The 24,509-nt window shown below is 48.5% G+C and overlaps 3 protein-coding genes across 42 annotated transcripts in view; 2 read left to right on the plus strand and 1 right to left on the minus strand.

Moving 5' to 3' along the window:
* GNAS (GNAS complex locus) overlaps positions 1 to 24,509 on the plus strand; it is a 67,388-nt gene that overhangs the window by 29,621 nt on the left and 13,258 nt on the right. For 19 of the 39 annotated variants that reach the window (XR_015139213.1, XR_015139214.1, XM_086332718.1 and 16 more), the window contains one exon: positions 23,080 to 23,152. Coding sequence is in view for 29 of the 39 variants with exons in the window: in XM_086332718.1 (XP_086188844.1) it covers positions 23,080 to 23,152 (73 nt within the window). In the remaining 10 variants the exon portion in view is untranslated. Of the gene's footprint in view, positions 1 to 1,212; positions 1,358 to 16,057; positions 16,242 to 16,717; positions 16,906 to 18,984; positions 19,399 to 19,533; positions 19,739 to 23,079; positions 23,153 to 24,509 lie in introns of those variants that run through there. The other 20 variants (XM_086332726.1, XM_086332724.1, XM_086332728.1 and 17 more) reach the window with 6 other exon arrangements.
* The window catches only part of LOC147360536 (neuroendocrine secretory protein 55), a 62,317-nt gene that overhangs the window by 29,621 nt on the left and 8,187 nt on the right, over positions 1 to 24,509 (plus strand). Inside the window, exon 2 of the mRNA XM_086332732.1 lies at positions 23,080 to 23,152. The gene's annotated coding sequence lies outside the window, so the exon portion shown is untranslated. The remainder of the gene's footprint in view (positions 1 to 23,079; positions 23,153 to 24,509) is intronic.
* Positions 934 to 16,679, minus strand: LOC147360537 (uncharacterized). 2 transcript variants are annotated; one of them, XM_086332744.1, is made up of 3 exons: positions 16,286 to 16,679; positions 4,328 to 4,467; positions 934 to 2,295 (listed from the first exon to the last, which is right to left on the minus strand). In XM_086332744.1, the coding sequence occupies exons 1-3, from the start codon at positions 16,677 to 16,679 to the stop codon at positions 2,173 to 2,175; spliced, it is 657 nt and encodes a 218-aa protein (XP_086188870.1). In that variant the 3' UTR covers positions 934 to 2,172. The 2 variants fall into 2 exon arrangements, with proteins under 2 accessions (XP_086188870.1, XP_086188869.1); XM_086332743.1 differs by lacking the exons at positions 934 to 2,295; positions 4,328 to 4,467 and adding an exon at positions 8,624 to 14,548.

Genomic DNA, 24,509 nt, shown 5'->3' on the forward strand with positions numbered 1-24,509 from the left:
ATTTTCAAGTTGAAAGTGAACACCCTGTATATTACGTATACCTCTCAGACGTTGAGGAAATCCTCAGAAGTTTATAGGTTAGTGTCCTCCAGAACTTGGCTCCTGCCAGACCCAGTATAGGCATTGTGTGCTTTTTTTTTCCTTCCTTCCTCCCTTCCTTCCTTTCTTCCTTCCCCACACTTTTGAAAAACAAGTTTTATTCTCCTGGGTATGTTCATTAGAGAGAGGAGACAATTCTGTTCTGTGAGGAAGGCGGAGGGGGCTTCTGCAAGAGGAGACAAGATTGATTGCTTTGACTGGGGGGGGCCCTCAAGCATATCACACCCAGATGCAAATCTCTCAGGCTATTAAAAAAAAAACAAAACACAAAGGCTGATTTTAGCTTCCTGGCATTACTGGGGAAAATATTCCGTCAGCTGCCTCTGTGTCCTGTGCTTGATTCATTAGCTCAAGCAAAAAAAATAAAATTAAATTAAAATCTTATCCTAATTTGTTGTGGTAGGACCCCAGTCTCCCCAGTTTCGGCCTAAAGCAAAAATCAACAACCAAAAAACATAGTCCACAGAGGCAGAAGACTTTTGCTAGGTTGAACAGGATTCGTTTGTTCTCAAGGTTTTAACTTCCCTCCACCAGGAAAAGTTCACCCTTTTCCCAAGCCCCCAAGTTAGAAACGTGTTACTAATTGATTGGAGCTAAATTTGCATTGCTTTGAAACCCAGCAGAATGGCCGATTAAGGGGCGAGAGGGGGGGAAATGTAATTGCTAGCCTAATAGCCCAGAAAGCAGCCTCACCACCAATATGCTTATCGAATGGGCCTTCTGTGACCTTTAAGAATCTTTGGTGGGGGGGAGCGGTGGTGTGGGAGAGAAAAGAATCCTTAGGGGTAAAGGGTCATCATGGCTGTTCAAAAAAAAAAAAAAGAAAAGAAAAGCTTGTTGGGAAATGTTTAATGGGAATTTAGCATAAAATGACACACCTAATTGAAGGAAATCATGGTTCCAAGTGAAAACAGTTGTCACGAATTAATTTTTGACTATTGGCAGATCTGAGGTTTACCTCATATGTAGACTGTGTCCAACTTGGCAAAGAGCATGGAATACTGCCCAGTTCTCAGTGCAAATGCTCCCATTTTCTCTCACTGATAAGTCACTGCCTAATTGGGGGGTTAAATGAGATGTCGAAATGGCTGTGTTTCCTTTTTGCCTTTCTAGTAGCATCTCTTAAGTTGCAGTAGCCAAGCATGTGTCTGCCAGGCCTCTCAGAAGCATGAAATCCTTGCTGGGTCGGTGAGTTTGCCTTCATTTGGGCATTTTTGTTTATTCATTCATTCACTCAATATACACTAATAATGTGCCCTTCCCCATGGGGAAGACAAAGGTATAAGGCATTGCTGCTCTCTTTGGTCTTAACAATCAAAACAATCCCAGGAAGTTAACCATGCACCATTGCTGCTGGGTGATTAAATAGGAAATAGACACGGCAGGTAAGAAAAGATAGAAAGGTTGTCAAAAAACACAGATGTTGGTGGCCTTCCAACCCTTCCTCAATCTAGTTGAGCAAAGCAAATCAATGGTCACATAAAATATGTTGAGTCCTGATAATGAGACTGTAGAAAACCCAGAAGGATCAAAACAGATGTCCATGTGTAGATTCGACAGGCACACGGTTCAGATTTCCACATCAGTCCAGGACTGAACAGTTGTAGGTAAACAGCAGGGGTGGGACCTTCTCGAGGCCCAGTGTGGGTCTCAGAGAAGCTACCGAACCAGGCCTTTCTTTAGGAGGTGTTGCTGGGAGTTTGCTGGGCGAACTGAGGGGTGGACTTGCTTTCAGAAGGGACTCCAGAGGCCTGACCCTGGGATAGTGAAGCTCCTTCTTCATCCAGCTCCTTTAGCCAGCTCCTTCTCTCTTCTCTGATTTGTCTGGAGCCTGAGCCTTTCAGGATCTTCTGGGACTGAAAATCCTCTTAAGGGATAGCCTTAAATTCTTCCACCTAAGCTTAGAATCTTCTGTTTATGTCTAGGATTTGTATTCTGAGGGGTCGGGTGAAAAAGCATTCACAGTTTGCATCCAGAGGTCCTGAGGTACTGTGAAGTGTTTTCATCTTAGCTTGGGTCCTCCATCTTAGCTTCTGGGATCCCCTCCATTTTGGTTTTAGTCAGTCCTCCATTTTAGGTCCTCACCTGCCCTCCATTTTTGCTCCAGTCCACCATCTTAGGTCCTGGCCTGCCCTCCATCCTAGCTTCTGTCTTCCATCTTAGCTTCTGGGCTCTGGGACTCTTTTTCCTATTTTCCTAATGGAAATAGAGATACTCATTATTCAGGTTAGTATAATTAACCCCCAGTCTTTGCGGAAAGAAAAGTGCAGAGTTAATTGCAGAATTTAATTTCCAGCTTTTCTCTCACAAATACTTTTCAGTCATCTCTTCAGAGCCTTGGAAGAGTTGTTTTATCTATAGGGCTCTTGTAATACTCAGCATAGGATATGCGGTTTTTATAAAAATACGTGTGTGTGTATACAGGTAGGTAAATAGAGAATTCTTATTTCAGATATAAGAGGAGGGAAGTGCTTTTGTGAAGGCAATTGAACTGAAGGAACTCCCCAGACAACAGGGACTGGTTTTATTTCAGGAGTCAAATTCAGATTTACAGAATTAATAAGTTTGGGCTTCTCCTTGTTTGTGACATTTTCATACTTTTCACCTGAGAGGCACACTTCGAAATCAATGTGAATGAAAACCCATTTTCAGGGCATAATGTGAAGCTTGTTTACCAGCTCAGGGGGAAAAAAAAAAAATCAGTTTGCCAAGTCACTTTGAAAACGTCCTTTATTACAAGTGGCTGCCTCTGTAAATGAATTAGTTATGTGCAATTACTTCCCCACCGCGGCCTGATGCTCTCTTGAATCCGGACCACTCTGCTAGGATACCTTGAAAACGTTGTCCATCCTGAGAGAACTGATTGTTAAGAGATGGGGCCACCAGGGCGCCGAGAACTGCAGTGAGCAAATGGTCCCACTGCTGGGACTCGGGGGGCCCCCGGCTGCAGAGTCCCCTTTCAAAGACATCTGGACAGCTGAGGCTGAGAAGACTGGATTTTGCTTCCTTCCTGCTCAGGGATGAGCCTGTAGCAAATTGGAGAAGGGGGCTTCTGGCCCCAGGCCTCCTTACCTCCCTGCAGGTGGTTGTGTTCTGTTCAGTTAATCCCATTAGCTAGCAAAGGCTTACGGGGCTACCCTTAAGGGACATTTGCATTTTAATAAAGAGCTCTCTGAGGCCAGAGAGCTGAAAGAGTCACGTTTTTAATAGTGAAATAGAATTCTAACAAGAGGCTGGGGAGGGAACATTTGGGCAGTTGACACCCGAATGCTTCCCCCACCCCCAGCTCTGTGCACCCCCAAGCAGTGAATTCAGCAAATTGGCTCCCTGCCCCCACCGCCCCGTGACCCCAGGGCTTGCTCCCCGCACCACCCCCCCCACCCCTCCACCAGCTCTCCAGGTACAGCTCAGAGGATGTAGGAGGGGGCCTCATCCAAGTGGCAGAGTCAGGTCCACATCGAAGCTTCAGGTGCCTGACTCATTCCGGCTCAGGCCGGTAATAACAAGCCCCATGTTTTTCTCCAGCGTCCACTTCTCTGACACACAGAATAGTCAGGAAGTAAAAGATTCGAGTACTATACAGCTGCTTTGCTTTCTCTAAAAAGAAAAAAGAAAAGTCGGGGGTGGGGAGGGAGAAAGGAGCAAGGAGGCAGGAGACTAGGCCGGCAAATAATGATGCCGCAAAAACAAGCTTATTGCTGGTGTGTTACATAAACAGCCCCACCATCCTTTGCTGCAGCCCAGGGAAGAAGCTGTGCTGTAGTGACACTTGGGCTAGTTTCACACCTGAGCTTGGAGTTACTCAGAGGTGCATTAACAACTAATGATTCAATCGAGGGAGGCCTGGATTGCCATTTTGACTTGCCACATATTAGCATACCCTTCTAGAAACCCGGAACCTTCCAATTAAGCTCCCCAGTGAAACTCAGAAGGGGCCTTTCCAAGATGCCTGATATTTAGGAAAAGGAAATTAAGCTAATTGTGAAAGCGCCTGACATGTTTCCTTAATATCTAGGTAGTTGAAGGCTAGGATTGAATATTATGAATTCCTCACATGATAAGTGTTTGAATATATGTCATGGCTTCCACACATGGTTTTCCAAAGGTGCAGCTCAGAACTACTCAGGGCCCTGGCTTACTCTGCCTTCTTTTTTTTTCTTTTCTTTTTAATCTCCTTTCTTTCCTTTTTCTGCCCCCCCCCCCCCTCCAATGTTACTGCATTGCTCACCTGAAATGTCCTTTTCAGAAAGTTCTCTGATAGCTCACAGGCTGGTGACGTCTTCACAAAATGAGAGGAGCTGAGATTGCCAGAGAGGGCCCTGGGCACTGCAGTGGCTGTGACAGGCAGGAGTGTCACCCGGCGGAGCTCTGTAGCCCTCGGCAGGCAGGAGGAGGGGGGCGCATTTCATTATGCGTGGAAGTTATAGCTTTATTTCAAACACAAACATGCAGGCCAGCAAGGATATTAAATACGCAGTCACGCTTTCCCTCTGGGCGAGGAAGGCGCTCGGATTTTGTCTTCGTTCCAAGCAGCTTCCTTCTGCCCCTTAGATAAGTCAACAGGGAGAATCGACCTCCAAGTGTGGCTACATTGCGACCCCCTGACAACGCCTGGGAGGGAGGGAGCCGGCATGATGGAGCTGAGGGCACCCTTGCTGACGGGGAAGACGGCCTCACAGCACCTTTGCTGCTGCCGCAGAGAGGCCGGCTCCAAAAACATCGATTTTTCTCCCCACTCTCCCAAGGTTAGGATTCTGCTTAGAACTCTCCGCTTCCTGCTAAAATTTCCATCACCAAAGGGCCTGATTTCAGGCAGAGAAAGGACCACTTTAGCAAATGAGAGGAGAGGAAAGCTGAGGGTCATTTCAACTGCGGCAAAAATCAGCCATGCCATTTTCCCTGACAGCACTTTAATTATGATGAAAGAACAAGATGGGTTTTGGTTGTTTTTTTTTTTTTTTTTTTAAACCAAGGAGGCTTGTGCTGGGGGGAAGGGAGGGGGCTCTGAAGAGATATGAGGGGAGTGCCAAGCGGGCTGTCACTGCACAGTGATGGATACGCCGAAGGAGGGAGGGAAGCCCCCTGCCCGTGGTCCCGGGTCCCTGCCCCAGTTGTGCTGGTCAGGCCGGCTGTTTGTAGCCAGGGCTGAGCCTGGCCTGGGAAGAGCCCACAGGACAGGCCTTAGCCAGTGCCTCCTGAGTGCTGGCTTCTCCTTTCCCCTCTGTGGAGTGAACTGTGACTTTAACCTCGAGCTGGGGGAGTCTCGCTAGTGTTCTGCTCCACTGGCTTTTAAAGCAGCTGAGGGGTTTTCAGTGGTCACACATCTCATTGCTGAAAATGGTGGGGTTTTTTTTGTTTTGTTTTTTTTCTTTTTAAAGTCAGGTTCTAGGGCCTGGGAGCTGCAGAGGAGGCCAGAGAGAACCCTGCAGGTCTGAGGGCTGAGGCCCGAGCTGTAGCAATGGGAAAAGAGGTGGAAAGCAGATGTTAATCAGTTTCTTTCAGCTCTGGCAAGAATCAGGGAAAAGGCCCATTTCCCCTTCCACCCACCCTGTCTTGACCTTCGACCTTGAGCTCTCAGGAACTCCTCCCCCACCCACCCCCCCAGCCCCTGAAGGTGGCCCTGGGATTCAGACTGGCAGTATTTAGAGAAAAAGAAAAGTGAATTCCAGACTCACTCTCAGCTGAAAAGAGCCTTAGCTCCTGGGCTTGGGAATGTGAGGAAGAGAGCAACATGGATCCATGGGGATCCTGCCCATGGGGCCCAGGAATGGAGGGAGGTGGTGGGGCATTATTTCAGCCCCCTCCTCCGTTTTAAAACCTTTTCATGTCCTGCAGACACCAGGTACTGGCTGCTGGAGAGCCTCTAGGACAGAACTACACAAAGCAGGAGACGTGCTGTGACCCTGACTTTGTGCCTCTGAATTACCCAGTGTCTGTTACACACGCAGGCAGAGCACCCCGGAGGCTGCGGTAAACACTCAGGGCCGTAGTTCCCCCAGCCCTCGGGGGTGGGGTGCTCTACGCCAGCAGGTTCTTCCAAACAGTCCATGACTTTTCCAGGGTCCCTTCTGCCCCTCTGTGAACCGTCAGGCTGATACAGACCCTTCCGGTTGTGATGACAATTACCAGGCAGAGGGTAGTGAGACAGCAGGGACCTAGGGCTCTATGGCAGGAGAATAATGGGCGTTTCCCAGTGAAGCCACTTTATTTCTTGCACTTCGCCGAGAGAATTCACAAGCCAAGTGCAACACCCGCAGGATCTCACGGGAGGTGGCAGTGGTCTCAGGGTGCAGAGACGCCTCCTTTTTCTAGAACAACTGCAGTGTCCCCATCTGAGCCCCGCCAAAAGGCAGATTCTTTATCTAGATGCTCGGCGACTCTGCCTGCTGCAGAGATGGAGGAACTGTGATCCTGCTGATTTCAATGGACCGGTTGAGAAAACACGAGAGAAAAACAAATCTTTTTCTCAGTTTTCTCTTTTCTGCTTGGGAAACAATATTAGGGGCTGGCAGTTGGGTCTGCATGGAGAAAGATACAGGGGCAGCATCCTGACCTTCCGCTGTGTTGGGGGTCTGTAGGTATTTTAGAGGGATTTTAGTTGGGAGGGGGAAAAAAACAGACAAATAAGATACAGAGTCTATGGGGTCAAAGCAGGCCACATTAGGAGATTGTACCTTTTCAGTGTCTGAATAAGAATCGTCTGAGAGGATTTTGGGTCTCTCTTAGAAATAAATAGGCACTTTGGAAAAGGAAAATATCCTGTTCTTTAAGAAACGGGGGTGATCGGTTAATGCCAGGCGGCTGTGATCTTAATCCTGTCTGAAGAATTGGTCTCATTTTTCATGTCAAAATTAATATTGGTTGAGATTAGATGGCTTCTTAACTTAGACCATTTGCATTTTACAGAGTGCTTAAAAGTGGTGGTGGTGGTGGGGGGGTGGGCGTCAAGCCATTTTGTGACGGCACCAGAGCCAAATAAATAGGACCATATAAAAAGGTTATATTGATAACCTTTTACAACATCCATTCTTTTTGCCCTGTCTTCGCTCTGGCAAACTTTGAGTCATTTAGCACAACCTGAAAACTCGGATTTTCCTTGCTCGAAAAATGTAACGCTTCCTACTATAGTATGTTTTTTCTTGTCGCCCACAAACTTCCTCTTCTGGTGACCCTTCTGACTTTTTGTGTTCTTGACACTGAAGCATCCAATCAATTTGGTCAAAAGTCCAGTTGTGAAAAAGCATCTGGATGTTTTGTCCCCAGACAGCCAGTTTGTGGAATATTTGAGGATCAGCTCATCTGACCCCCTCCCCTGACATTCCTCCCCCGCTCCCGCCCCACAAGTAGACTTATTTTTAGGGATCAGAGGAGACAGACCTAGAAAGCCAGCCTGCTCTTTGAGGAATGAGGAACTAGAAGGGGCATGAATAAGACGTGAGACCCTCGTGCTTTCTCTGCAGTGGCCACCTGGAGTATGCTGCAGAGGGGCAGAGGGTCACCAGTCTTCACAGGCAGGCACACAGAGGGCAGTCTTTGTGATTAGGCTCTTGGCAGCACCATTGTCAGGGTCAAGATTTATCTGGTGCCTGTGGCCACCTTAGCATGAAAAGGAGGCTGAAGCCACCTGCCCTCATTTTGTTTTAGATTACCACCAGCTCAGGGCAGCTAGTGAAAAATACGGACGAGGAGTATTGCTTTCATAGGAAAAAAAAAATTGGTCATGATTCAGTTTCTTGAAAAAGTGCCCCCCACCCCCCCCCAATCCTTTATTCTCAGTCACCAAAACTAGGACTTGATCGTCAATCTCTTCTCTTTCTTTCTCATTTGGCTAGCTGATTCAGACTCTCTGGGCTTCAGTTTCTTTCAATAGCCAGGCAGGTGGGGTAGGAAGGGGATGCTAGCGGGGGCAGAGGAAGGGGGAAGGGCTCCTTGGCACCCCTCCCTCCTGGACTTCAGTCTCAGGCAGAGTAGTTCTATTTGCAGACAGCTCAGCCAAAGCAGAGCATTGCTATTACCCCCAGATGCTGTTTCCAATCGATCTTACTCATTTTCCCTCTGGGGTGCAGGCAGGGCAGAACCCAAATCTGCTCAGACTTCCCAAGCCACCCAGCCTTAATCTTTTATTTTTATTTTATAGTCACAGAACCTTGAAGATACTTTTTTAGCAGTTTAACCACATACCGAGAATTCCAGGGGGAAAAGGTCAAGAATTGATAACTTTCATTTATTAAGAGTTCATTAAGCAGACCTCTGAATTCTAATAATGACAAATCAATGTCACATTGCTAAGAGGAAAAAAGTGACAGCTGGGTGGTTTCACAGAACTCAGGTGTTGGGAGGAAGGTACAGCAAGGGTTCACCTATAGAGTGATTTTGTTTGTTTCCCTGGGGTTTTCATGTTGCTAGTACCTTTTTTGGTGTTTGTAGTTTTACTGAAAACGCATATAGTTTTCTCTCACTATCTCTTCTACTTTGGCATCCATTTTAGAAATTAAATTTTTGTTGTAGGGTTCTATTCTTTAGCTTTCTTCTTTTTTACAAAGTTCCCTTCTCTGCCTTCTGTACCCTCAGTAAATCTAGAGGATATATAGTTATGCCAAGGTGAGGAATACACATCTATTTAGCACATTTAAGAATGTGCAAGGCAAATGAAATATAAAGTTATCTTATATCTGAGATGAAAACATTAAGTGTCCTTGGGGATCACCCTAGTTAGTTCACAATTTGGGTTTTTTTTTCCCCCTGTTGCATTCAACTAACTTGTGGCAGATCACTGAAATGTATTTAAGCTGATTACTGATTTTTTCTCAAAACTATTTAAGAAATTCACTTTGAAGGCTGAGAAAGACTTTCAGTTCCCCTGCTCTGGAGCGCCCCCCTGAGGTCTGGGTTAATAATAACACCATGATAGGAATTTGCAGCTAACTAGTCGGTCTTTGTGCCCAGTCTTGAGTAAACTCAGAGAGTTGGTGATGGACAGGGAGACCTGGCGTGCTGCAGTTCATGGGGTCGCACACCACTGAGCGACTGAACTGAACTTGAGTTAGGTCTTTCTAGACTTTAGGATGCTTTGAATGGTTATGAGTAAACAGTATCCATTTAGCTTGAAGATTAGATGTCTCTGCATCCCAACTAAGTTTTATATCAGCTTCCTCTGAAAGATTCTTTCACGAGCTTTTTGAAGCAGCTCCCAGGGAATCCAATTATGAAAGCATCCTGTACTCAGAAGGTAGAGGTTCACCTTTTCAGAATAAGGGAGCAGCAGCTGCAACCATCATCTTCATGAGAAGCATCCTTATTGGAACCAGGCCCCAAAGTGGGACATTTGTCAACTTCTGGAGGTGGTTCTCTGTTCATCAGCCACCTGGCACCATCTTGCCAAAAGATAGGGACCCCATGCCTTTGTGGCTGGTGGCATAGACGAAAGAAAGCTTCATCTGGGCTCCTTCTTGACTACCCAGCCTTCTTCTTGCCCTCTCCAAACCACTAGGACACCCTATAGGCATTTTGCTCAGGCCAGACTTTTGACAATGCAGAGTTGCTCACTTCACACCAGAGCTCCCAAGGTTTGGTCTGGAGCCTTCACTGGCTTTCCTCAAAAATCAGCTGCCTTCATGAGTGACTGCTGATGTCTAACCCCTGGTCAGATGAAGGGACCTAGTGAAACCTTTGCCCTGCCACCCCACTCTCAAGGTGTTCATGTCTTCTATCGATGAAGGGCTAGTTTTCATTTCTTGGTGTTAGGTCACTGCAACCCTGGGATAAAAATAGGTATAGTTAGTATGTTACAGATTAGACTCCGAATTTCCAGCTTTGTGCCACTTCCTCTAGTAATACCAATTTTGGTGACACATTTCCTAGAATCCCAGGCTGGCTTCATTTGCTAAAATCCTCCAAGGACAGATCTGTTTGCTTTAAAACCTAGAAGGATTTCAAATCAGACTTCTCAGCTCCCACTTCCTCTTCCCCGTCTTCTGTCTTGATTTTCTCGTTTTCTATTCAGGGAGCAGGGGCCCCATCCACCCCCTCCCCACCCAAGGCTGGCGTTCTTGTTGACGGCTGAGCACACGTGGTCTTCGATGTGCAAAAGGCCCTTTCCTGGCTGGCTCCAGAGTTGCCACCAACGAGTCGAGGGGGAAAACTTGAGTTAGGCCTCACAATTTCAGCCAAGCTGGGCATACATCGAGTACACCTGTCACTTGAACCAGTGTCCAAAATGCAGCCCTAAGGGTCACAGCTGTGGCATTATTTCAGCATGAGCAATTCAGTATTTAATGTTCCTTGGAAAAATAAATCATTCCAAGCGGCTACTGTTCACCTATTAACCCTTAGAGGATTTCATAGAAAGAGCACGGGGATGCCATCCATAATCTTCTTGGCCAGCAACATGCACTTCCCAGTTCTGTCTTTTAAAAGACCATTCCTTATATAATAGAGAACAGGGAGTTGCAAAAACAGCATCCTCTTGCTTTGTGGCAGGCGCAGCCTTCCGGGGTGAGAAGTTAGACTTTCTTTTTCTCTCATTTATATTTTTACCTGCGTGGTACATAGCTTTCTACACAGTGGCATTCCATTTCTTTCCTCTTTTCATGGTAGCTTATATTAGCCTGCTATCACTGGCAAGTCTTATTTTACAATTAAGCGCTGTGTGTGGGGGGGTGGGGTGGGGGGCAGTTCATCATTAATCAGATCTTGGGATTTCATGTGAACGGCCCCCCAGAGCGACCCACATTTTAAATGTTTCCTCTTTTCTGTCACCTGGGTCTTCATAAATGAATTGTCCGTCTGCAGTTAATCCAAACAGTGCAAATCATTCTGAAGGCTGAGTGGTCCCCCTTCTGAAAGAAAATGGCTATATTTAGTTTTTTAAGCAAGCCTGCTTTGTGTTCTTTGTAAAGTCAGCGACATTCTTTCAATTTTTTCGGTGTAATTAGCACAAAAGGAGCCGTAATCTGAGAAGGTAGTAGAGACTTCAGCGACCAAGAAACAGGAATGTTCGAGAAAGCGGGCAGAGGCCGCCTTCCCAGTTCTGGGCGGCAGGCAGAGACCCTGGGACGTGGCTGTGGGCACAGCTGAGGTCTGTAGCTCGTGAAAACATCTCCTTTCCATCTGATTCCAGCCTGATTGCAAATGCCCGTTGTTTCAGCTGGCTAGTTCTCTCTTCCTCATAACTTCCAGAGGTCGGCAAAGACCTGAGGAGCTGCTGTAGCATCTGGGCTTTGCCGAGTTGAGTAGCTCCTGGCTCATCAGACAGAGGGCTGTGCACACCGCCCAGTCCTCCATGGACCGCCGGCAGAGGCGAGGGCACTCTCTGGGCAAATACTGAGTTGTGACCAAACAGAGGCTAAACAGAGATGGATGGGGGAGGGGCAAAGCTGGGGCTTCTCTGGGAACCAAGCATTTGTGCCCCTCAAAATAAAAACCCAGGGAAGGAGGCGGAGCTAAACTATAATTACACATTTTTCTATTTCATTTTCAACATGTGTGGGCAAACACAGAAAGATGAAAATACATCCACAGTTTTAGATAAATGTGTGACTAATTATGTCCCATTAATTGCTTAATTCTGGGTTTACCAACAACAGATGGAAGTGGGTTTGGTGGTGGGGGGCGTCGAAGGCAAGTAACACCCACAGCCCCATCAGAATATTACTTGTCCCAAACTGAGGCTAGTAACTAATTGCAAGCCTGTTTGAAAACAGTCATCTACACTTGGTTGGTAGGTAAATACAGTAAAAACACCAAGATGGTAAAAGTTGTATTTAGCAGTTATTTCCTTTATACACAAAACAGCACTTAATTAAAGGAAATTTATTACCTGATTCATCCAGAGTATTTAACGCTCTAAACACTTAATTATATGGGGCTAAACTTGAAGAATTGAATGCAATGGGAAAAAAAAAAATCCCAAAATCTTTAAAATCAGAACAATTAAAGGATTTCTTTTTAGAAAGTTATCTTATTAGGACTTTAGGGCTCTCTTGATTGCACCAACTTGCTTTTTGTTTTTTCCTGTTGGTACTTGTTTAATAAGATGTTGAATCAAAATGCCATTTAACTAAGACATCTTGTGAACAAAGACACAAGTGAGCTGACCCGGTACCTATTGTTAACTAGTCCTCCCTGCATTATTTTCCATCCTGGATGAATTTCTATCCTAAAGGCCAAATTAAAAGTTTGAAGCAACAGGCTTTCCCATTACCTAACAAAAGTTAATTTGGTTTAGGAAAATTAACTCTTCTGCTATAGAGTGGTAACAGTTTTACATACCTCACCCCTCAATTAGGACCTCCAGTAAGAGGGTCCGTTGATCTGTGGTTGATGTCAGTAAGCCCCTCATCCAAATTATGTACCTTGAATCTTTGCAGGGCTATCATGTGTATCATTATTAAGGTTTCAGTTTTTAAAAGGAACAGTGTAGACTCTACTTTATTGTGTCCCTCTTTCAAAGTGTTTGGTGACTTTGTTAAAAGTCCAGTCCTGGGAATGTCATGAGAAAGGCACTAAGGGTCTTGGGAACTGGGCATCATAGAGACCAGGACATTCCTCTCTTTGATGGTGTCCATCCATCAGAGTCAGGAAAGATCCATCAAGACACTAAAGACCCAATTTCCCTCATTTTGTGAACCGTGCTTTTAAAATGTTTGATCCGTATCCCAAAGCCACTGGCTCAAAAAATTGGGTCCAAACACATTGGCCAATGTGCCTCCATATTTTGTTTTGATTAGAGTGTATTCTAAGTTAAAAATAAATTATTTTAGAATTAATAGGAATCAAATTGGGGAATTTCATGTGGCCCTGTAGTTAGTTCCTTGATATCAGCTTTTGAAAGGAAGTTTTGCTAACTTGAACACCATGTTTAGCTTTGAATGCAAGTTTAGGGTTACCTTGTGGTTGTCACTGTTAACTGGTGAGTGTGACAAGGAAAAAAATGCCCTAGATAAGCAGTACATTAGATTTTTAAGAACTTTATGGGATTAAGTAATAGAACCTTCTCATCAGGGATTAACTAGGAAGGCTTTTTACAATACCTGCTTCATCATGTGTATAGTACAGGTTTCAAGTCACATTCATTTGCAACAACAATTTCTAGTTGTTGCAAATTTCTAATTAGTTCTAATTTCTAACTAGTCATTCTAGTTAAAGTGCAAAATGTACTTTAAAAGACAGAAAGCACCATTGAAGTACTAAACATTATTATTAAAAACTTACAGCTAAAAGGTTTCTGTTTCGGTGGAAACCTATTTGTTTCCTAGGCTATTAAAATAATATCATAATTTTATTTTCTCTGGAACCTCACATGACCCATCTAATGAAAGTCCAAGAAGAACACATGCTTGTCCAAAAACTTAATTACACCATTAAGTGTAAAAACGTTTTCAAGATTCTGAGCTATAGCGAGTATATTGCTTCTAAAAGCAGACGAGGCATTCTTTCTCAGACAGGAAGATGCAAAAAAGCCAAGGAAAGCATCCACCCATAAATATGAAGTTTACAAGACCACTAAAAAAGAAAAAGAAACCCCTTGCCAATCCATCCATTGTTGTAAAGTATGCTTTGCTGGAGGGAGCTGTTGATCAGTGTGTATAGCATGGGACCCCCGCTCTGTTTCACAAAGTCATAGCCGGGGGTGACCTAGTGTTTAGGTTACGGGTGTGTTATTATCCCCACTTGCTGGCTTTGGCAGGGAGCAGGTCACCTGAACCAGGCACTTTACACCCGGGACATTCTGGCCCTTTGCCCCTCTTCAGAGCTTGAAATTTCCACGACTTCCATCTCTCCCTGAGCCAAACAAGAGGCCCCTTCCACTGGAAAACTCTCCAGTCTGGACTGTTCCAAGAATTATGCTAATGGATTGCTCCACTCTCAAAGCATAAACCAGGCACTTAAAATGGTAACAACCTATTAAAATAAATCACTAATTCATATGAAAAGGTCATGCATGGTGGCCTCTGAACCTGAAAGCCTTTTTAAAATTTTTTTTAAATTAAAACTTTTAAGGCCCTGGGTAGGTCAACTGCTAGAGTGAAAACTGTAGACAGTATCAGCTCACCATGCCAATTAAGTAAAATCTCATCTTTCACTTTGTGTCCGGTGAAAACAGACAGCCGAACAGACCACAAACGAGCTTGTGTTTCAGAGCTCTTAGTGGCCTTTGCTTACCTGTAAACCATTGATTCCACCTGCTGTCATATATTTACAAAGTAAATGCTGTATTTGTTCATCAGTGGTTGGTCATAATATAGGTGAAAGCTACACTAAAAAAAAAGAAAAAAAAAATTTTTTTTTTTCCAAGAATGGCCTGCCAGGTTAGAAGTTGAAATGGCTGAAGCCTGACCTTGCTTTATACATTCTAGGACAATAGTCTTGATTGTACTTGCCTGGAATATGTGTCAGCATATGACATGGGACAGCTTCACTCCTTTCAAAGTTCAGGCGGCATATTTATCTAAAAGGGGGGAGATGGTAACCCAACTCAGGGATTTCCAAATAAGAAGACTTTTCATTATATTCTTTGTAGTAATGTGTAGCTCCTGGCATAAGTATCAAGGTTGTATTGGTTACTATTTACCTTGTTCCTCTTAAATACAATGTATTTGCTCTTCAGCCACATTAGAAGCAGGAAAGGAAGATGCTTTGGAACAAATGGAGCTTAACTAAAATCTGGCCTGTTCCTCCTCCTCATAAGCCTTCACCAGTTTTTAAAAATGACAGTCGATCAATTAATCAAATTCAAGCAAGAAGTTTTTATTTAATAGGTAAAGATAAAAACTCAATCTTTAGGTAGTCTCTAATCTAGCTGGTGAATGACTAAGTCATAGTTTCAGGCAGCCTTACTGTGGAATTTATTTATGAGAACATTCTGGTCTATAGGGTGAATATTTTTATCCGTTTTTGTTTTGGTGGATGACAGTTCCTTTGAGGTTTCTGTCGACAGAAGGTGTATATTTGTGTGGAAAGAGAGGACATATCCAGAGCGTGATCAGAACCTGGCTGATTTGGGAATGGGGGTGGAAGGGCAAACACAGCAACTTTTCTGCAGAGTCCGACAATGTCTGGGCCCCGCTGTCAGGAGAGGTAGCAGATATAGATAGACCATGAGAGTCTGGAGTGAAGATTTCGCTTCCTGTTCTTAATTCCGAGTGTTCTCTGCTGACTTTGAATTGCCCTGCCATCTCTCAGGTTCACGAAGTGAGGCCTTGTAGAAGGGGGGTGGGCGTGGGGTTTGGAGGTGTACCTGATGGGGTCAACAACAAATAATAGGGGGCACCTTCATCTGTCACACTTTTTCTTATTTTGAGTTGAGCAAACTGGGGGAAGGGGGGAATTTCAACAGTCCCGTTGAATGATTAACAGTGCCTTTCTATTTTCAAAGAAAAACTATAGGGACAATTTACTCAAGGCCTCTGACCCAACCAATCAATCACCCCACCCCCTAGGTATGTTAGCTGTGTTTCCATTTACAAATAGACTGTTTTCCTCTTTTTATCCTCCCAACTTTTATCCAAAGTTTTAATGACTGTTTCAAAGTGAAAGAAAATTAAAGAACGGAGAGAGTAGTAGTCGTGACTACTTGTGAATTTGGGTTGATTGGCAGGTGACCCGTGAACCACCAAAGGCAGTTGCCAAGGTCTTAGACTGGACGTCCTGGCTACTCTTGACTCACCTGGGTACCAGGTGGGCTGCTGGGACCAAACTTTTATTGAATGAATGAATGAATTGTACCCAAGCAGACACCCGCTTGACTTCAAACGACTCAACCAAGGTCCCAGGAAAAGTGAGCCACCGCCCAGCCGTTGAGGACTGACTCGGTGTCACTGCCCTTAACCCACTGCGCCGGGTCTGCAGTATCCTTAAATGGGACAGTGCTGGGGTGGGGTGGGGGAAACACTTGAAAGTTTTTAAACAATTCTCAAACAAATTCGTGATCAATAAACTACTTTTCCATCTGTTCCAGAACACCCCCAGCCACCGCGGCCCGCGGGCCCAGCCACGGATAACTGGGACACCCTGGCCCACCACCTCGCCAACCCGGGAGGACTCCAAGGGCGCCGACCCCGTGACCTGGCCACCAACGCTCGGCTCTCGCGTCGCCGTCTTCACCTGGCGATGATGCTCGTTCCGCGCTCATATCACACCGCACATCGCCTATCACGCGCCGCGATTAATTAGTGCCGACACCTACCTCCGCGGGTGCGCGCCGCTGGGAGGGAGGGCTGGGTGGCCGGCCCCGCGCACGCTAACCGGGAAGCGGGAGGTAAGGAGGCGCGCAGCCGGGCGAGCGCCGCCGTCGCACACTTTGCACGCCGCCTAGGGCTACACCACTCACCGAAAATTGGGAGGCAGGTCTGGGAGGCGGGGTCCGGCGCCCACCGCCTTGGGCGCCCCCAAGCCCCCCAGCGCCGCATCCCCCACGCCCCGCGCCCACACCTGTGTGGCCCCCCGCACCCGCCCGCACCCCCGGGGTGCGCGGCAGCCCGTTTGGGCACGTCCCCGGCGGGCCGATTTTTCGGCTTCCCCTTCGGTTTATAGGGGCCGCCGCGGTGGGTCCGTCCTCTGAAGAGAGGCTGGGGCGTCATCGGGCCGCTTAGGAGCGCTGCTCTCCGGCTGCACGCTCAGTCGCGTCGGCACCGCGGAGCGGGCTGCGTCAGGTGGCCGGCCCGGCGCGCTGCTCGCTAGCTGGCTCTCCGGCTCCGGGCGGCGGCGCCGTGGCTGGAGCGAAGCCTCCCGGCACGGGGCGGCGGCGGGCGGCCGGCAGGCAGGCAGGCAGGCACTGCCTTGCGTGTGAGTGCACCTCACTCACATGTAAGTCCGGGGGCACCGTGGTCTCCCGCGGAAGTGCGAGTCGCCCGGCGCGGGGCAACAGCCACCCGGGCCGGGACAGGGCAGGGGCGCCTCGGCGCTACCGCCCTGCCCGAGCCTTCGGGGCACCCCCCAATTCTCTCTCTTCTCTTCTCTTTTCTCCATTGGCGTGCCCAAGAGCCTAACCAAGGAGCGCCTGAGGGTAACAGCAAACTCGTGCCATCGCGCCTTGTGCACTTTTTCTTTTTTGAGTTGTTTGACATTTCTCGGTGCTTTTTGATTTCTCGTATTGTTGGGTGCTTTTTGGTTTGTTCTCACCCCTTTTTCGTTTGCTCATCCGTTTTGGCGCTAACTCTTAGGCAGCCAGCCCAGCAGCCCGGACGAAACCCAGCAGCCGCGCTCCGCGGCCCCCGGGACAGAGCCGCGGGGATCGCAACAGACTCCCCCGACACGGGGCGCACGGGGTCCGGCCAGCCCGAGGCCGGGGGCAAACAGGGCGCCCGGGCCAGGCGAGAGCCAGGCACCCCGAGGTGGCCGAGCCGTCATGCTGAAGATGGCCATGAAACTCAAAGCTCGAGCGTTGGAGAGCGAGAGGAAGACAGCGTTGGCTGCGGCCGAGGTGGCTGCCGAAGCTGCGGCGGTGGCTGCAGCGCTGGCCGAGCAGCGCGCATCGCGGAAGAAAGGGGTAGCCGAGAAGCCCCCGAAGAAGTCGGAGCAAGAGGCGCCCGGCGAGAAGTTGCTAACCGAAAAAGAGAGGCGGAAGATGGAGAAGAAGCTGCTGGAGAAGAGAAGAAAAGAGGAGAAGAAGAAGGAGAAGGAGAGGAAGAAGTTGGAGAAGATGCAGAAGAAGATGAAGAAGAAGGGGCTAGAAGCCCAGGAGGAGGCCCGAGGCCCGGAGGTCGCCGCCGCAGCCGGCGCCGCCGCCGCCGTCGAGGGCGCCGCGGAGGGCGCCGCCGGGGTCGGCGTGGGCGCCGGCGCCGGGGCCACGAGTAGGATCTGGATTGAGTGGGACACGGACTCGAGTGACGAGGACGACGACTACGACGACGAGGAGGACGACGACGACTACGACGACTTGATCGACGCCCTGCGAGGCTTCAGGAGCGCCGTGTGGGGGTCCGGGCGGCTGGAGATGAGCGCGCTGAGCGCCCACCTGCCGCTGCTGACCTTCCTGGTCTTCTCCGTGCGCAACCCCGCGTGGGTGCTGGACTTTCTGCTGCACCCAAGCCCGGACGAGGGCCGCGGCTGCGGCTTCTTTTTTGGGGCGACCTGCTGCTTCCGAATGTTCCTGGGCTGCGCCTTCTTCTCCTTCGTGGGCGGCCCGGCCAAGGCCAAGCGCAGAGAACGAGGGCACTCCGGGGCCTCGGGTGCCTTCGGATCCCGCCCTGGCGCCCGTCGCCGGGGTCGCGAGGAGCGGCTCATCTAAGTCGGACCCCCTCCCCCTCCCCCAGACACCACCATCGCTGTGTAGTGTGGAGTTTTATTGAGTATTTGTGTATGTGTGTTTGGACACATTTTCCTTTTTGGTTGCTCTGTCCTTTGGTTCGTGCTCGCCTCGCTTTTTCCACACTTCCCTGCTCTCTAGCTCTCTCTATGTCTCTCACTTCTTTTCGAAAATTTTCCTAAGTCCGGGCTCTGGCTCGCACTCCCTCCCCTTCCGCCCACCCCGGCCCCTCGGCGGCGCCCGCGGGAGGGGAGGGGGGCGCTCGGCCTCGGGGGCCGCAGGGCGACGCGGCCCGGGGGGTGGAGCGTTGGCGTCGTGCGAGGGGTCGTCACCGGCTCGGAGACGCCCCCTCTCCCCCCGGAGGCCGGCCCCGCTTGGGGCCCAAGCCAGGGGGGGCGAGGGGGCGTCTCCCGGGCCTGTCCCGTCCCGGGCCGGACGCGGGCGGAGGGACCCCCCTCCCCGGGTACCCGGGGGGGCGCCTCCCTCCGCCAGCTCCCGCCCTCCCCGCCGCCGCGGCCGCTCCTCATCCCTCCTCCTCCTCCTCCTTCCACCCCCCTCGCCGCCGCCGCCTCCGCCTCCCCCCGCCTCCCCCCGCCCGCCGCGGAGCTCTGGGTCGGGGCGGCGGCGGGGCTCCGGCCGAGGCAATAAGAGCGGCGGCGGCGGCAGCGGCGGCAGCAGCGCCCGCAGCTCCGTCTAAGGTCCGCCTCGCTCCGTGGCGGCCATCAGACCCTTGGGCTCAGGCTCGAGGGGCTGGGAGCTGCGCGCTCCGCTCAGGCACAGCGACACCGCCCTCCCCGCGCGCTCCTCCCCGAGGAGCCGAGTCCGCGCCCGGCCCGCCCGCCCGCCCGGCGCTGCCCCGGCCCTCTCGGCCCGCGTGAGGCCGCCCGCGCCCGGCCCCGCCGCCGCCGCCGCCATGGGCTGTCTCGGAAACAGCAAGACCGAGGACCAGCGCAACGAGGAGAAGGCGCAGCGCGAGGCCAACAAGAAGATCGAGAAGCAGCTGCAGAAGGACAAGCAGGTCTACCGGGCCACGCACCGTCTGCTGCTGCTGGGTAAGGGCGGGGCGGGGGGCGCCGGCCCCGGCCCGGCCCGGGGGGGCCCCTCGGGGCGCCCCGCAGGCCGCGCGCGCCGAGCCCGTCCCCCGCCCCGGGCGCGCGCTCCCGAGCCCGCCGCCCGCCCGCGGGCTCAGCCTCCGGGGGGCGAGGCCGGAAGGGGGACCCCGGGGCGCCATTCGGCCGGGCGGGGGCCTGAAATGGGGCGGGGGGCCGTGGCGACGCGGGCGCGGGGCTCTCTGCCCTGTCTGCCCGCTCCCGGTCGCTCTCCCGTCCTCCCCGCGCCCTCCCCTCTCTCTCTTTCTCTCTCCGCGAGGCCTACACGGCGCCGGGGCTTCGGGTGCGTGTTGGGGAGGGGGAGGGGGAGTCCCACAGGGCTCGGGAGACTGCGACAAAAAGAGGGTTTCGGGGACAGGAAATGGGGTGGCGGGCCACGGGAGGGGGACCCGCCTCCGTGGGGTGTGTGATTTGTCGGGAGAGGGACAGGGAAAAAGCCAGCCAGCGGGGTGGGGGGGAACGCCGCGGTGGCGGAGGGGGCATCGTCGAGGGGAGGTTCGGCGGGGGAAGTGGCCGCGGAGAGTCGGGGGGGGCGGGTGACATCAGCCCCTCGGAAGGGCTCCGGGTGGTAAAGGTGGTGCAGCGAGGGGGAGGGGGCGCGGGCGAGTCGTGGCGCCGGAGCCGAGGGGGGGGCGGGGGGCGGGAGGAGGCTGCGCGGCGGGCGCTGGGCGCGACTTGGTGCGTTTGGGGCAGGACACTCTGTGTGCGCGGAGCAGACGTGTCCCGGGCCGGGCCGGGCCGTGGAAGGAAGCGAAGGAGAATCGAATAAAATAAGGCCGAAAAAAAAAAAAATGGAGTTAGTACGCTGAAGTGCCCAGTGAAGCCAAATGACACGTCATTTTACAGTATGACCTTTTTTTCCCCTTCCAGATATGCAGGCTTTTTGAAAAGCAAAGAAGAGAATTAATTGTAGCAGCTGCCGCCCACCCCCCCGCAGCAGCGTCCCCCCCCCCCCCCCATAAACCATTAGCACACACATTTTCCTGTTAGTCGGCCACATTGAGAGCGCTTTGTGAAAAAAGGAAAAAAAAAAAGACATGCACAAATCAAAACTGGAAAATGACATTTGTCTGTAAATGGCTTCTTGGTCTGGAAATGGCGTGGTTTTTTTTTTTTTTTTGTCCTTTTCAAGGTGTGGGGGGGGGGAATCCAGCGCACTTGAAGGAAAAGACTTTTTTTCCAGGTGGAAGGAGAGGAGAATACATGAATTAGTTGTTTGTCAAGTGACATTTGGTTGGTTGGTTTTGGGTTTTCTCTTTTGATTGCGGTTTTTCCTCTTTGGCAAAAAAAAAAAAGCGTGGGGGTGGGCTGTTAACTCTAAGGAGATGGCCTTTCCCCCATTTTTCTTAAAGGTGCTGATTTGGAAAAATAAATAAAAGAAGCATAAAAGAAATTGTTGAAATGACCAGAAGAATTACACAAGCATTAATTAGTATGGAAGTTTTCCATTTCCTTAGTAATTTGGCTATCTGAGTGAATTTGCTAGGTTAAGACCTAGTTCAGGGTCACGTATCAACAAAACAGCTTGATTATAAAGAATAAAATGTAAAGGGCTGTTTTTCCGTTGTGGTGGTGTCTCCTTTGCTTTTGGGGGACGGGTCATGTCTTTGTTCTCCGGGGTTCAGATTTATGTAAAGCAGAAAATTAAGTGAAAATAAGTCTCTTTGGTGTTTATGCATTTGCAATTACAGTAATTAAATGGTACATATGTTGAGCTGTTGTCAAAAACTTCTAAAAGTGGAATTATGGTGTGTGAATATTAATTGCGTATAATTTGATAATTTGATTTCAAAGTATAAGCCTAGAAAAGTCTAGAATCTTCCCCAGGAACACTCTTGCTATCTGAATAATTTAAAACAAGTGTGATGCGAATGGTACCTTAAATTTCTGACACCTTTGCACAGTGGTCATAGTCTCCCTTTAATTTGAGACTGATGACTCTGAATGCACCTGGCATCACTCAGCTAACCTGCCCCAGGTGTCCTAGTCCTATTATCATAGAAAGCCTCTGGCGTGGGGCTCTGCAGCCCGGGTCAGTGCCATGCGTTTTACATCTTTAAATGGTGATTCTCACCGAGTGATGCCCCTTACCCAAAAAAAGAGGAAACATGATGATGCCCTTTTTCATAAAAGAGGATCATCTTTTTTAATTTAATGGAATAAAATTTGAATTACAGAGCCACAAAAGATCTTGCAGTAGTTTTTCAGTTTCTCTGATTTCCTAAATGTGGAAACTGAGGCACGGACCTCTGTGTGCATGTAAAAGAGAGGTGCTACGAATTTTAACACAAAAGAAGAATATTGGAGATTCTGATTAATATTATGTACCATTAATATTTTAATTTGTGAGAGTTAGGCTCATTAAGATAGAATGTTTGCTTTGAAATCAATGTTTCTGTGGAAACTAATTTTAACTTTTTACAGATATTGATTACAGCCTTGTGAAAAGGCAAGAGAAGGAGGAATGCTTGGCTCTCTGGGCAGTAAAACAAAACAATAAAAAGTGAAGAGGGGCTAAAAAACCAAATAGGTTTGTGTGGGAGGGGGACAAAAATTGTCTACTCAGGATTATTTGTTGGAGAGAGGATCCATTTACAGAGTCCGAGAAACTAGCAATCCTCCTCCTAGCTTGGTGGAACTATGTTTTTTCCATAAAACATGTTTTTACAAATTTAAGGTGATTTCAAATGGGGCATACGCCCTTTTTCTAGCTCTGTTAGTCGTGAAGGGCTTGGAATCATAGAAAATTCAGTCGTTTTCAGGAATATTTTCCCTTATGATTAAAGTCTTGTCCTTTTTAACATGTTATTAATAGGGTTGTCCTCAAGCACTGTATTTAAATATTTTTCAAGAAGACAGCAAATCGATGGTCTTTCATCTCTCCCCGCCCCCACCCCCAAATGGTGGTTATATCCAGAGAGAGTTTACCTTAGAAAAATAAAGTTTGCAGTAAAAGGGGGGAGGGGTGTGGAGAAGTGGATCAAACCGCATATTGTGGGGCTAAGGGGGTGATTTTTAAGTAGCCCAGGGGACAAGAACCCTGCAGACAAAACAGCTACTTTAAGAAAATGTTGGAGAGCTGCTGCGTCAGTTTAGATCTGGGGGCACCACAGGGGTCTGGGCATTGTCTGTGAACCCTGGGGTATTTTAACCACGAAACAGCTGACAAACAATGAATTAATGTGCCCATATACATTAAGGTGTACGTTTTTACCAGTGAATGCTCGTAGTTCAAAGATCCAGTTTCATAGTTATAACTAATTTTCCTACCTCTCCCCACCATGACAAAATTGCATCATTCTCTCTGTGCCCACCCCACAAATTTTAAAACAACTAAAAGAAAACACCTAAACAAACCAAAACCTTTAATTCTTGTTTGTTGTTCTGATGGTGAAATACTGCAGGTACACACAAAGTTGGATGTTTATTTCATTTTTTCTGCGTCGAAATGTCAAGGAAATTTGCACGTCTCGTATTTTGCTTGTGTTTTGCGTGTTGCTTCTATGGAGAAAACAGCAGTAGTGTCTCTCTCTCTCTCTCTCTCTCTCCCCCCCTCTCTCTCCTCCTTGCCCAAAGTGTGTAAAATGTCTCTTTCTTAACCTGAGACTTACTTTCATTTTCTAGGTGCTGGAGAATCTGGTAAAAGCACCATTGTGAAGCAAATGAGGATCCTGCATGTTAATGGGTTTAATGGAGAGTAAGTGTCAAATCTGTACCAAGGGCACGGTCAGAGTACCACATTTTATACTAACCTTTAGGAAGTTTAGGTAGCTTTTAGGGGCTGGGCAGCCAATGTCCACTTAATATTTTCAGCCTACATATCAGGAAAGAGCTCTTTAGGGGCTGTTTTCCTCCTTTTTTACTCTTTGGTGCAGCAACAAACAGTAATAGTTATAAAGCCCCTGCATTGGCCCCGTGACAGGTCTGCGGTAGGTTTTGGTGCAGTGGGTCTCCAACGTGGCTAACACCGGCCCTGGCCATCCCTTTGCCTAGCCACGCTGACCACTGCAGAGCTGGTCCCCACCCCCAGCACATTTCAGCGCAATGCACCAGTGCAGGATGTTTTAAACTATTCGGGAAACATTGTTTCAATAATATTCTCACATAAAACAAAGTGGAAAGAGTCAGCCCTTGTTAGTAATTCATCATCCCCCCCCCTTGGAATTACCATGGGCAAATCATCATTGCCCTTTTTAAAAATCGATGATCTTGCCTAAAGAAAAGATAAAGATATTTAAATGATGGAAAGGCTGGGAGTTAGGTACTTCTGGCCAGACCTAGGGGCACTTTTGCCTTTGAAAAGTCCTTCAAGGCATCTTGCTTTAGGACAATGTGACAATACCGCAGTGAGAATAAAGATGAAAAGAGAGAGTGCATATATGAAGATGTAAGCTATAGGAGAAGAATGCAAATAAGGGGCATAGGTCTCCCCAGACCCACTTCTACTTTCACGAGGGTGGGAGGGCTGGTAAGGGTAGTTAACCTTACAAACACTTGCAGGCACTAGTTTGTAGTTAACTAGTTGGTTAACAGTCCTATTCTTTTTCTTAAATCTGGGTTCAATTTAAAATTGCATTCCCCTTTAGTTTCCAAAGGGGAGGCTGAGTCAGAGGGGCATAGTTTTAATTCAGTTATGCACCAACTGCTCCCTCCAGTGAACTAATAAAGACCAGTTACTGTCTCCTACTATGCACTACACAAGGGGAAACAGATGAATTTTATCACCTGTTAGAAGTAAAAACTGCAGGAGGCAGCTCTTTATGGAAAGTTCCAGAATTTCTTAGATCAAATAATCATGGAGGGGGAAGGTAGAGAAAAGGATGACATCATCCATACAAATGGACATTTAGTTTAGGATGCTTTTTAAGTTTAAAATTCAGAGGGATGAGCTCTTTTACCAGTTTTATGAATGGCTCTCCCGATGAGTTAACGGTATGCAACTAACTACATGTTGATTAAGTCACGTTAACATGTCACAAACAAATTCTGAAATTCTTAATTTGACACACCTTTCAGTAAAGCCCTGCCACCAGAGACTGTTATCTTTCAATTAA

Source organism: Bos grunniens, chromosome 13, assembly GCF_055505025.1.
Source record: "Bos grunniens cultivar Pamir isolate PY7600 chromosome 13, Bosgru_T2T1.0, whole genome shotgun sequence".
Lineage (NCBI taxonomy): Eukaryota > Metazoa > Chordata > Mammalia > Artiodactyla > Bovidae > Bos > Bos grunniens.

Bases quoted from the DNA above. Each gene is read 5' to 3' on its own strand.
- LOC147360537 (XM_086332744.1), bottom strand. From the start codon at position 16,679: ATGACGCCCCAGCCTCTCTTCAGAGGACGGACCCACCGCGGCGGCCCC. The intron at 4,468-16,285 runs GTAGGTGTCGGC...CGAGGGCTACAG, and splicing joins AGCGGCGCGCACCCGCGGAG to AGCTCCGCCGGGTGACACTC. The intron at 2,296-4,327 runs GTGAGCAATGCA...TATTTCCATTAG, and splicing joins TTCTGAAAAGGACATTTCAG to GAAAATAGGAAAAAGAGTCC.